We start from the raw sequence: 13,237 nt of genomic DNA, 5'->3' as shown, positions 1-13,237 counted from the left end.
TTTATTAAGGTTACGATTTCCTCTGACGCGGACTTATTAAAAAGAAATTACTATACCTGTACAAGAAATCTTTCATTTCCCAGAGGCAACTAGCAGCATTCCACCAATCTCACAATTTAAAACGTCTTTAATGACCTGTCCCCTTTAAATGACGATACTGCGTTCTCTGAAATGCTTAAACTTTTATAGCTTGTTTCAGGTTCTACCTTGTGCTGTACATTGGGCACGTTTGAGTATTTACTTTTCCTTGTTAATATATAATTATTATAATATATAGTTCAATTCGTCCCTTTAACTTGCACTGAGTGGGGGTTCGCATTTAGTCCAATATTTTCAGAAGCCAAGTGTGGCGAGACATTTACATATTTGCGAAATGATTTGCATGCACTGCGATTTGGCGCAGCCTAGGAAGTTTCAGTTAAGTTTGAAAGATGTACAAAAAACACTTCAAAGCAACTAAAACATTGCCGACAACCAATGACGATAAGAGACTTACGTGTGAGATGAAATTGTCATGATTACGTCATCGTTGAATTTTTTTCCAAAAATTATTATCGTCAATGGGAAAGACAAGCTCTTTAATTAAGGTTGCTAGTTGGAGTTCTCTGTACACATTTGTCTTCTCATTTTCACCTTACAATATAATAATATATTAAGTTGAACATTATTTTTCAGTTGTTTTTTATACTCGCATATTATCAACGAAGAGTGTAAAAATATTATAGATAGTTTTGATGCTCTTGAATGTATTTTTAATAACTTCTCTTGCTGAGTATTTTTCAGCTGATTACATTGTATGTGCGCTATTTTGACTCACGAGGTGTAGCAACGTTAGTGTGGCGGAGGCCATATTGGCTTGGGCGACTCTTTTCCAATGACGTCACGCATCAGAACAAATCTGCACAGTGTCAGTGGCCAATATGGAAATAAACATTGTACTAGTTGACAAAATTAGATCACATTTTACTCTTGATTTCGTACCACTGATATTAAAAGGATAACATTCCACAATCAACCACATCGTCGCTTCTGTACTTCCAAAGCCGAGATAGCCTTTTAGTGTGTTGCCACCTATTCTGAACTGAACACTTTGGAATTGACTTAGTCCTGTTACTAGAGGGACAAGAAAAATTCGCGGATTCATTTCACGACAGGCTAAAATTACAGATACACATACCTTTATGCTGCGCTACGCTTCTTCTATTGGCCGAGTGTTTATTCTGGAGGACTCCGGGGCCAGTGAGGAACCCTCAACCACAGAAGCATCGACTCGCAGGCAAACCAGCCGAGACGACCCGCAAGTCGGCAGTCAATGAACTGGCGTTATTTTCCCGATTGTACAGAGGACTGTGTAGTCTACCCTGAAGGTAATCTAAACCGTGAATTTTTCTAGTCCCTACTTATTACAGATTATATGGTCAGTAATTACGCAAAAACTCAACCTGAAAATAATTTTTCTTACGCTTCCCCAACCAACAACACATTAAGGAAATAAGTAGTAAATTTGTACAACACATGGTTATTTTCGCATGTATAAAAAACGTTTTTCGAGATAATACTGAGTATTTCTTACGAAAATTAGTGCAGAATTTGATATTTTAATTGATGTTTCAATTAAGCTTTTTTTTAAACCATGGTAAATATAATTTACTTAATTTTGTTGTATTATGCTTAATTAATGTGCGCAGTTGATCCTGGAAAGCTATTAAAGGGAACGGTTTACAAATAACTTTCAACTATTGGAGGCACTGGGACAACACACAGCATAAATGCCTGGTATTACTGCGAACACTATTTTGTGGTGGTACAGTTGTTTTCGTGATAATGGACAAAATTTACAATAATTTTTTCTGTTTCATTTAAAAAAAAAATGTACGGTGTGATGTTTGCAGGCTTTCACGGGCCATTGTCTGAAGTACTGTAGCTTGGCTTCTGGGTTGTAGCCGTGTCCTTGACGAATAATTCACCGACGTTTCGGTCGACGTTGCAGTCGCCATCATCAGGGAGCAGTTATCTACCGTAGGTAACTGCTCTCTGATGATGGCGACTGCAATGTCGACCGAAACGTCGGTGAATTTTTTACCAAGGACACGGGTTCGGTAGGTAACTGCTCCCTGACGATGGTGACTGCAATGTCGGTGAAGTATTCGCCAAGGACACGGCTACAGCCAAGAAGCCCAGCTGCTGGAATGTCCGGTGTTGTTCGGCGTGACCCGGGACTGGAAGGGGTGGGTGCTGGCTTGTCGCAGGACCCCATGTCGCACCGCATCATCGAGAAGCGGCGGCGGGACCGCATGAACAACTGCCTGGCCGACCTGGCGCGCCTCGTGCCCGCCGACTACCTGAAGAAGGGCCGCGGCCGCGTCGAGAAGACGGAGATCATCGAGATGGCCATCAAGCACATGAAGCACCTGCAGGCGCACGCGTGCCGGCAAGTGGGTGAGTGCGCGCTCTCTCCTCCCTGGAGACTCGCGGTGCCGCTCCTTCTGTCGGCCCCGAGGAGGCTTGGCGAGTAACAGGCGATTTGCCTAACGGCGGTTTGCCTAAACATGAATTCGTTACGGCGATTTGCCTAAAGTCGTTTCGCCTAAAGGCGTTTTGCCTAACGGCGATTTGCCTAGCAGCGATTTGCCTAACGGCGTTTTGACTAACAGCGTTTTGCCTAAAAGGCGTTTTGCCTAAAATTAGGCAAAACGCTTTCAGGCAAAACGACACATGCCCGGCTTGGCCAGTTGAGACGCCTCGCAGGTCAGCAGCCAATGGACTGGCGTGCCCTGTGGCCAGATACACGCCATAGAGCACAGCAGTTTTAGACACACACACACACACACATGCATAGATATATTAAAAAAATTCTATATATATGTTCGATACGGCCAACCATAACTGCAAGGGGTGAAAAAAAAGGGTTGGAGGGCAAAAAAAAAATCATAACTCCCTTAGTAGGCACACTATCGAATCCATTCTATTTTATTTTATGTTTTGTAAATGGTATAACGTTTATCCAAAATTTTTGTCTAAAACCATTTTTGATAAAACGAATCATCGTATAAACGGGATTTAAAAAAAAAACAGCTGTAGAATTTTAAAAGAAAGTTTCATGATTTCCGTATCATCTACACTATTAAATCCATTATAATTTATTGTATAACCGTAAATTATTATCTACAGCGTTCGTCCGGAATATTTTTTTTATACGGGCAACAATTACTGGAAAATAACAGGGGTTGAAGGAAAACATTAATAACGTCCTTAGTAATTATAATTTTAAATCCGTTCAAATAGTTTGTAAATCTTATGATATTTACCTTAAACTTGTGTCTGAAACAATTTTTGATAATAAAGTTATTGCATTGCAAGGGGTAAGAAAAATCTGGGGTTGGAATAAGAAAATAAATAAAACTTTATCAAGGTTTGAAAGTATACTATCAAATCCATAATAATTTATTGTATAAACCCTAAACTTTATCTAAAACTTAAGCTAAAACAATTATTGATGAAACGAATAATTACCTTAAAAACAGGGGTTGAAATGAATACAATTAAAATTTTCTTAGTATCAAATTCTCTCCAATTTATTTTAACTTTTAACTTATTATTATATCAAACCTTGGTGTAAAGCAAATTTTTATATGACCTCGTTATTAGTGCAAGGGGTGAAAAATAGTTTTTTTAGGTTTAAAAAATTGAATAATTACCTTAGTTGGCATAATAAGTAATTCGTTCTAAGCGATTCAATGCTGGGTGCATTGAGTTAATAACATTCATATTTTCGCTGCATGGAAAATGAGAAAACGTTCAATCGATCATTTTGTAATATTGGAGAACATAAAAATGTTATGTTCTTTAAGTTCTTAAAATAAAATGTTCCAAAATTGTATATAAGTTTCCAAATTATTTCCAGACGAAATAGGTACTTCGAAATCTACTTAAGTCTGTAGGCTGTGCCGAAAGGGATTTTTTTTTCCCAGACGGTGTGTTAGAGTGCAAAGTCAACATACTGTAAATTGACTTATGCAAGGTTCTGTTCGAGATAGGCTAACTAAAGGGATGGCGGAGGTTGGATTGTCTTTATTGATTTCATAAAATTTCAAAATAGGTAACTTATTCAAAAATAAATTTTTGACATTGTAAATTTGGTAATGGAAATAATGGAAGAGTCTACGTATTTGTATGGGCACGCTGTTTAATAAACAACCCAGTGTTTGTGTTGTTAGGAATGGATTTAAACTCTTGTGTAGAAGCAGGAAACATTAGAAGCAGAATAGCTTGGGCTGCTATTGCCTGAACACCCGGAGCTATACACACGGTGTCTGCCACGTGTCAGGGGGCGAAACTGCACAGGCGGAAATACCGAGCAGTTCAGAAATTCCACCATCAAAAAATTAAGTTTTAAATATGAAGAAAAAAATTAGAAATTTCTCAAACATAATGACTTAAATAAAAAAGTAATTTTATAAACATTCCTAGTTCAGAATTTATGAAATGGTGTATTAACCGCGAGGCCTATTGAGTATAATTGCAAAATATAATACTTTGGATTTTTTTTTCACAGCGTTGAATTGTCTTGGTAGCAATGAAATAGGCTTTTAAGTTTTAAAACAAAAGATAAAACACTTCAACGTAGTATTTGGGTTGTTCCGTATCAGACAAAAGTTTACATAACATTTGTAAAGTTTAAAAACAATTTGAACGGATTCAATAGTGTGCCTACTATGGGAGTTAAGATTTTTTTTGTCAGTCAATTCCTGTTTATTCCACCCCTTGCAGTAATGGTTGGTAGTATAAAACATTATTTCGGACGAAACTTGTAGATAGTAATTTGATTTTATAATAAATTATAACGGGTTTAATATTTCACATGGTTCGTAAATTAGGTTTTTTTTTTTTATTGTTTTAAAATTTATCCCTGTGTTTTTCAACACCTTTGCAGCAGTGGTTCTTTCGTCTTATCAAAATTTGCTTCAAACAAAAGTTTTGAATAAAAATTATAAGATTTACAAACAATGAGAACAGAATCTTGGTGTGCCCATGTATTTTCCACCCCTTGTTGTTATGTTTGGTCGTATCAAAATTTTATTCAGACAAAAGATTGTGGTATTAATTACTCCTACGAATTATAATACGTTCAAACGGATATGACAATAGCCATATTATGGGAGTTAATAGGTTTTTTTAATGTTTAAAAAAAACTAAATTTCAACCCATTTGTTCGGATATTGCCCATTAATGGTGAATATTCCCAGAAACTTAACTACAAAACAAAACAAGGCAGCCAACGTTTTCTTTCGATAAGTCAACGTCCTTCAATTGGTTGTTAAGTTGCCGACAAATACCGCGTGTGTGACATCCCCCCCCCCCCTCCTTGCCGCCGGCAGACTCGTGCGAGCTGGCGCAGCAGCAGCAGCAGCAGATGCAGCAGCAGCAGATGCAGCTGCAGCTGCAGCCCGAGGAGCCGCCGGACAAGCGCGCGCCCATCTCCACGGAGCACTACCGCCTGGGCTACCAGGAGTGCCTGTCGGAGACCATGCTGTTCCTGGTGGAGGTGGAGGGCTTCTTCGCCGGCGACCCGCTGTGCGTGCAGCTCATCAGCCACCTGCAGAAGCACTGCGACAACATACTGAAGGGTGAGCGACCTCCCCCCTGTCCCCTCCTCTCCCTGTCGTCCCCGTGCAACCTTTGAATATATATATATTTACTGTATAGAAGTCGCCAGCCCAGGTTAAAATTTCTAATACGGTTTGAGGTAGTTGGTAAATTCACCGCCGCAATCGCCACCATCTCTAGGGCATCGACTTGTGGTGGTCCCTAGCGGACAAGTGTCGAACTCTTCAAACACCCCTTCCCCCTCCCGCTGAACGACCTTGAGCTGCAGTGAATGATAGGTGGTTGGTGCGGGGAATGACAGCGGGCGACAGTGCTGCGCTCTAACGTGTAAATAACAACTAAGACCATACAGGGCGTTACGGCAGCGCACTGCAGCGGTGAAGTTCCCAAGCTGCTCATCATACGCTTCTGAAAAACGTAGAGTAAATCCTATCCACTCGCGACTTCTATACAGTATATATATTCAAAGGTGCAACTGTGCATGGCCCCCACGTTCGATTACGGGCCCTGGACGCCCCCCCCCCCCAAAAAAAAAAATTACAGTCACTTGCTACTACATTATAATTGCATGGTTATTTCTAGGGACAGGAAAAATTACGCGGGTTCAATGACCTCCATGATGAACTCCATAGTTCTACGTGCACTCGGTCAAATGCCACCCACTCATTGGCTGCTGTCTTGTGAGACGTCCCAACGAACGTAGCAGCCTGTGATTCGATAAAGCTTCGGTCGGGTGTTTCCCCATTGGCCCAGAGTCGTCCAGGTGAGTTGTGAGCCAATAGCAGAGGCAGCACTGAGGTATAACTATTTGTATTTTAGCCTTTCGCGAAATGAATTCGCGAATTTTTCCTGTCTCTAGTTATTTCTTACCTACACTCTCTTTTGAATGTTATTTAACCTGAAAATACAGGGTATAAATTATGGTTACTATTTTATAAGTCCAAACAAAAGCTTTATTTATACAATTATTTTACTTTAAAATAACCACAGCTAGTATGTATATTTGTTTCACACGCTGAGATAATAAAAAAATGAAAATATGTACAGAAAAATAAACAATGGAAAAGAAAATAGAATTTTCAGTTAATTGAACTTGATTTTGGTTTATTATACTTATTAAAGTGCGCAGTTAATACTGGCATGCTATTAAAGGAAAGGTTGACAAATAATTTTGACTATTGAAGGTACTAGGACAACAAAAAGCATAAATACCGGCATAAGAATCCGAACTCAGTAGTTACGCTGTTGTTTTCATGTAAATATACCAATTTACAACTATCTGTAATTTTACATGAATATTTCCTAAAAAAAAGAAATTCAATAAAAAAAAAGACACCATTCCCACTAACAAGAAGAAATAATTTGAAAGCAAACAACAAATTTGAAAGCAAATTAAACCCTTCGTAAGCTCATGCCACCAGTGGTTAATGTCAAATCCAAACGGGTATACAAAACCTAATGCGGACCTCGGAGTCCAAGCACCCAAACAAAGCATGGTAGATTTTCTGCCCAGCCCAACTCTTCGCCTGGATCATCACCTTTTGTTCCTTACTTAACCTGCTTAAATGCATGCCACCCCGCATGACTGAGTCCAGGACTTCCTTATGTCCATGCAGGTTGTACATGGCCCCAACTAACTAGTTATATTCCAGAGTTAACCATCAATCGCTACCATGGTTGGCCAATTCCTAATTAAAGTACACGATGAATGATAACCTTTCTGCATGATTCAAACTTTGACAGTTTATAAATCGAGGATTGATATGTTTGACAACGTTGAAGCCATCATTGAAACTAAAGGATTTCGCCACTTCTTTCTTGACTATTGAGGCAATAATTTGTATCCGACATTCCAGGTGTTCAATATAGACAGTGGTTAGAAGAGCCATAATAACAAAAAAAAAAGTTCTAACTTCAAATATTTTCAAATGTAGTATTTAGGGCAACCACTTTAATAAGGTGTAATATGCAACTAAATTCAAAATATCTGTCGTGATTCTGAGCTTATATTTTTACGAATTTCAGCCTTCATTTTGAAAAATGTGTTTCAGGAGAATGTCGTATTGTTTCAGTAGTGTTTCAGTAGCATGTCGTGATGTGTAGTGTGTCGTGCTGAGTTCAGGAGTGTGTAGTGTTTGTTCATAAGAGTGTAGAGTTGGTTCATGAGTTTTGTATTGTTGGTTCGTGAATGTGTAGAGATGGTTCATGAGTGTGAAGTGTTGGTTCACGAGTTTTGTATTGTTGATTCATGAATGTGTAGTTATGGTTGGTGTTTGTGTAGTTTTGGTTCATGAGAGTAGAGTTGGTTCACGAGTTTTGTATTGTTGGTTCATGAGTGTGTAGAGTTGGTTCATGAGTGTAGTGTTGGTTCATTAGTGTGTGGAGTTGGGTATGAGTGTGTAGTGTTGGTTGGTGAGAGTGTAGTGTGGTTTCATGAGTGTGTGGAGTTGGGTCATAGGTGTGTAGTATTGGTTCATGAGTGTGCAGTGTTGGTCGAGGAGTGTGCAGTGTTGGTCGAGGAGTGTGCAGTGTTGGTTGAGGGGTGTGCAGTGTTGGTTGAGGAGGGTCCAGTGTTGGTTGAGGAGTGTGCAGTGTAATGTTGGTTGAGGAGTGTGCAGTGTTGGACGAGGAGTGTGCAGTGTTGGTCGAGGAGTGTGCAGTGTTGGTCGAGGAGTGTGCAGTGTTGGTTGAGGAGTGTGCAGTGTTGGTTTAGGGGTGTGCAGTGTTGGTTGAGGATGGTCCAGTGTTGGTTGAGGAGTGTGCAGTGTTGGTTGAGGAGTGTGCAGTGTAATGTTGGTTGAGGAGTGTGCAGTGTTGGACGAGGAGTGTGCAGTGTTGGTCGAGGAGTGTGCAGTGTTGGTCGAGGAGTGTGCAGTGTTGGTTGAGGAGTGTACAGTGTTGGTTGAGGGGTGTGCAGTGTTGGTCGAGGAGTGTGCAGTGTTGGTTGAGGAGTGCGCAGTGTTGGTTGAGGAGTGTGCAGTGTTGGTTGAGGAGTGCGCAGTGTTGGTTGAGGAGTGCGCAGTGTTGGTTGAGGAGTGTGCAGTATTGGTTGAGGAGTGTGCAGTGTTGGTTGAGGAGTGCGCAGTGTTGGTTGAGGAGTGTGCAGTGTTGGTTGAGGGGTGTGCAGTGTAGGTTGAGGGGTGTACAGTGTTGGTTGAGGGGTGTGCAGTGTTGGTTGAGGAGTGTGCAGTGTTGGTTGAGGAGTGCGATGTGTTGGTTGAGGGGTGTGCAGTGTTGGTTGAGGGGTGTGCAGTGTTGGTCGAGGAATGTGCAGTGTTGGTTGAGGAGTGCGATGTGTTGGTTGAGGGGTGTACAGTGTTGGTTGAGGGGTGTGCAGTGTTGGTTGAGGAGTGTGCAGTGTTGGTTGAGGAGTGCGATGTGTTGGTTGAGGGGTGTACAGTGTTGGTTGAGGGGTGTGCAGTGTTGGTCGAGGAGTGTGCAGTGTTGGTTGAGGAGTGCGATGTGTTGGTTGAGGGGTGTGCAGTGTTGGTTGAGGGGTGTGCAGTGTTGGTCGAGGAATGTGCAGTGTTGGTTGAGGAGTGCGATGTGTTGGTTGAGGGGTGTACAGTGTTGGTTGAGGGGTGTGCAGTGTTGGTTGAGGAGTGTGCAGTGTTGGTTGAGGAGTGCGATGTGTTGGTTGAGGGGTGTGCAGTGTAGGTTGAGGGGTGTACAGTGTTGGTTGAGGGGTGTGCAGTGTTGGTCGAGGAATGTGCAGTGTTGGTTGAGGAGTGCGATGTGTTGGTTGAGGAGTGTGCAGTGTTGGTTTAGGAGTGTGCAGTGTTGGTTGAGGAGTGCGATGTGTTGGTTGAGGAGTGTGCAGTGTTGGTTGAGGAGTGCGATGTGTTGGTTGAGGGGTGTGCAGTGTAGGTTGAGGGGTGTACAGTGTTGGTTGAGGGGTGTGCAGTGTTGGTCGAGGAGTGTGCAGTGTTGGTTGAGGAGTGCGATGTGTTGGTTGAGGGGTGTGCAGTGTAGGTTGAGGGGTGTACAGTGTTGGTTGAGGGGTGTGCAGTGTTGGTCGAGGAATGTGCAGTGTTGGTTGAGGAGTGCGATGTGTTGGTTGAGGGGTGTGCAGTGTAGGTTGAGGGGTGTGCAGTGTTGGTTGAGGGGTGTGCAGTGTTGGTCGAGGAGTGTGCAGTGTTGGTTGAGGAGTGCGATGTGTTGGTTGAGGGGTGTGCAGTGTAGGTTGAGGGGTGTACAGTGTTGGTTGAGGGGTGTGCAGTGTTGGTCGAGGAGTGTGCAGTGTTGGTTGAGGAGTGCGATGTGTTGGTTGAGGGGTGTGCAGTGTAGGTTGAGGGGTGTACAGTGTTGGTTGAGGGGTGTGCAGTGTTGGTCGAGGAGTGTGCAGTGTTGGTTGAGGAGTGCGATGTGTTGGTTGAGGGGTGTGCAGTGTAGGTTGAGGGGTGTACAGTGTTGGTTGAGGGGTGTGCAGTGTTGGTCGAGGAATGTGCAGTGTTGGTTGAGGAGTGCGATGTGTTGGTTGAGGGGTGTGCAGTGTTGGTCGAGGAGTGCGCAGTGTTGGTTGATGAGTGCGCAGTGTTGGTAGAGGAGTGCGCAGTGTTGGTAGAGGAGTGCGCAGTGTTGGTAGAGGAGTGCGCAGTGTTGGTAGAGGAGTGCGCAGTGTTGGTAGAGGAGTGCGCAGTGTTGGTTGAGGAGTGTGCAGTGTTGGTTGAGGAGTGTGCAGTGTTGGTTGAGGAGTGTGCAGTGTTGGTCGAGGGGTGCACAGTATTGGTTGAGGAGTGTGCAGTGTTGGTTGAGGAGTGTGCAGTGTTGGTAGAGGAGTGTGCAGTGTTGGTCGAGGGGTGCACAGTGTTGGTTGAGGAGTGTGCAGTGTAATGTTGGTTGAGGAGTGTGCAGTGTTGGTTGAGGAGTGTGCAGTGTGGGTAGAGGAGTGTGCAGTGTTGGTAGAGGAGTGTGCAGTGTTGGTTGAGGAGTGTGCAGTGTTGGTTGAGGAGTGTGCAGTGTTGGTCGAGGAGGGTGCAGTGTTGATTGAGGAGTGTGCAGTGTTGGTAGAGGAGTGTGCAGTGTTGGTCGAGGAGGGTGCAGTGTTGGTCGAGGAGTGTGCAGTGTTGGTTGAGGAGTGCGCAGTGTCGTGACGAGAGGCCGTGGTGTCCAGGGGACCGCCTGAACTGCCCGCGCGCCAGCGGGGAGACCAGCTCCTCGTCGGGCAGCAGCGGGGGCATCCCGCTGGGCGCCTCGGGCCTCAGCACCGGCTCCCCGGGCTCCGGCTCCAGCAGCGACTCCTCCGGCCGCACGGAGAACCGCGACTCGGGGGTCGGCACCGGCGACCCCGCCTACGAGGAGGGCATCATCAACCTGTCCGGCTCGTCGTCGCAGCTGCGGGAGATGCTGACCGGCCCCAAGCTGTCCGCCGCCCCCGCGCCGAGCGGCCAGATCCTGCACCGCCGCCTGCAGCACCCGGCCCACTCGCCCGCCCCCGCCCCCGGCGGCGGCTCCGCGGCCTCGCTCTACAAGTTCAAGAACAACATCAAGCAGAGGTTCTCGGCGGAGCACCACGGCGACGAGGCGGCCGCCGGCAGGAAGAGGCACGCGCTGGACGAGGACTCCAAGAGCACGCTGACGCTGAGCATGCTGGGCAGGCGGGACAGCGACACGTGCTCCGTGTCCTCGGTGCCCCACTCCCCGCCCCTGAAGTTCCCGCGCCTGCACTCCCCTCCCGCGAGCCCGCCGCCCGCGCACAGACCGCTGCCCGCGCCGTCGTACGGCGTGCCGATCTTCGCGCTGGACCTCAAGGGCTCGTACTACGTCCCGCTGACGCTCGACGTGGACGTCCTGGCGCCCTACCTGGCGCAGCTGGGGTTCGAGCAGGAGCCCGGCGGCGCGAGCGGCTCGGTGAACGCGGTGCTCCACCCGGTGACCATCTCGGTGAACTTCCAGAGGGCGCTGCGCACCTCGCCCCAGAGACAGCGGTGCGCGCCCGTGTCGCCGTGGAAGACGGAGTCGCTGGACTTCGCGCCGCGGTGGTCCGTGTGCTCGACCGACCGGGGCTGAGGGCTGCCCGCCCCGCGCTTCCCGTTTCAAGACTGACCTGCACGTTTTATACGAGCTCCCTGCGGGCGTTGTTCTGTCCAACTTGTTGAGCTTTTTTATATGTGGATAGCTAAATAAATACTTTTGTCATTTTCATTAAGATATATATTGTTGAGTACTTAATTTGCAATTTTTTACCTACTTAAAACAGTGTATGAAATATTTATTACCAGGTCTTTGTAATATAAATATATTTTTGACACTACCTACTGTAAAATTATATATTATATATATATAAATACTGTCCAGGAAATTTGTGATTGTTACCCTGATATTCCCCCTGCTTAGCTCATTCGCTTTTTCAAATAAACTTTTTTTTTAGAACTTAAGATATTTCCTAAATAGCTTAATATGTATTACAAAGATTCAAACTCATGCTCTTTTTTATTTTTTAATTAAATGAAAGTGTATAAACGGCAATTTTTTTATACAAACAATAATATTGCAGTGTGACAGAAACAGTGTACTGGTGAATAGTATCAAGAAAAAACTAATTTATAAAATAAACTGACGTTAATAGGTACCTATAACTAATAATATATAATGAAAATTTTCTATCAGCATTTGTAAAAACACAATTAATGTTGTATCTGAAAAATACAGTTTTGACTAGTTCTTGAGCACACAGTTGTATTAAAAGACGTAATTTTTGTAGTAAGGTAGGTACTTTGGTTTTCCTGGTGTTGGTGAAAGAGCAGCAAGATAACTGCATCTTGTTCCATAGCTAATTAATATTTTGCATGTATGTTGGTGAATGCTATTACAATAACACCAGGGGAATTAATCTCGGCTGGTCATTTTATTGAAACACCCGCATCATGTTAACACATTGTGCCATGCACTCAGTTCACACTTGTTAATGCACCTCGATGAATGTCAAATCAGTTCACTGGTGGCAACATGGTTACCATGTGTGTTCGTCTGTAACAACCCTCCCAGGTGCTAGTCAATTAATTAGTGTATTCTGGTAAACAGCGTTCAAGTCACAAAACTTTGCACAAAATCATGGCATGTTCATGGAAACCCAAGAGAGGTCAAGAACTGTATTTAAGAATAGAAATTATGTATCCGAAAACCCACATATAAAGACACAGAAGGTGAATAGGCCATATTTATATTTTCTGGTTACTCATCCGCCCAAAGTAAAGGTGCATGTGATAACATAAAATTGCTCCCTTCTGTGCAACAGGTGACAATATAGAACTCCTTGCATCCAGGGCCGCAACTAGGGGGGGGGGGGGGGGGGGGGGAGGAGGCAAGCGGGGCATACGCCCCGGGCGCAAAGCTGTGGGGGCGCCGAAATCGCTTGCATTGTAATTCCTACTAGTGGGTTCATGCATGGAAGTTACAGTAGCACAGAAACTGTTACATGTAGGTACCGAAAATGCTTAAATAGCACCATTTTTCCGTGGGAGGGCCCCCAGACCCCCCGCTTTATTGGTGTGGTATGAGCAAAAAAAGAGGGGGGGGGGGGGGGGGCGCATGAATCCATTCATGCCCCGGGTGCCAGAGACTCTAGTTGCTGCCCTGCTTGCATCACTCCGCTATGCACTGAATTACGATTTTAAACTAGAAGGTGTGT

At 44.4% G+C, this 13,237-nt stretch overlaps 1 protein-coding gene across 3 annotated transcripts in view; it reads left to right on the top strand.

The window, feature by feature from the left end:
• The window catches only part of LOC134533165 (class E basic helix-loop-helix protein 41-like), a 192,195-nt gene extending 180,296 nt beyond the window's left edge, over nt 1-11,899 (top strand). For all 3 annotated transcript variants that reach the window (XM_063370528.1, XM_063370529.1, XM_063370530.1), the window contains 3 exons: nt 2,250-2,439; nt 5,379-5,627; nt 10,721-11,899. In XM_063370528.1, the coding sequence (XP_063226598.1) occupies nt 2,250-2,439; nt 5,379-5,627; nt 10,721-11,616 (1,335 nt within the window). In that variant the 3' untranslated portion in view covers nt 11,617-11,899. The remainder of the gene's footprint in view (nt 1-2,249; nt 2,440-5,378; nt 5,628-10,720) is intronic.
• Nucleotides 11,900-13,237: the final 1,338 nt, after the last annotated feature.

This window comes from Bacillus rossius, chromosome 6 (assembly GCF_032445375.1).
Source record: "Bacillus rossius redtenbacheri isolate Brsri chromosome 6, Brsri_v3, whole genome shotgun sequence".
NCBI classification, from domain to species: domain Eukaryota; kingdom Metazoa; phylum Arthropoda; class Insecta; order Phasmatodea; family Bacillidae; genus Bacillus; species Bacillus rossius.
The sequence above is the reverse complement of the archived record's forward strand: the minus strand, read 5'-3'. Positions and strand labels throughout refer to the sequence as shown.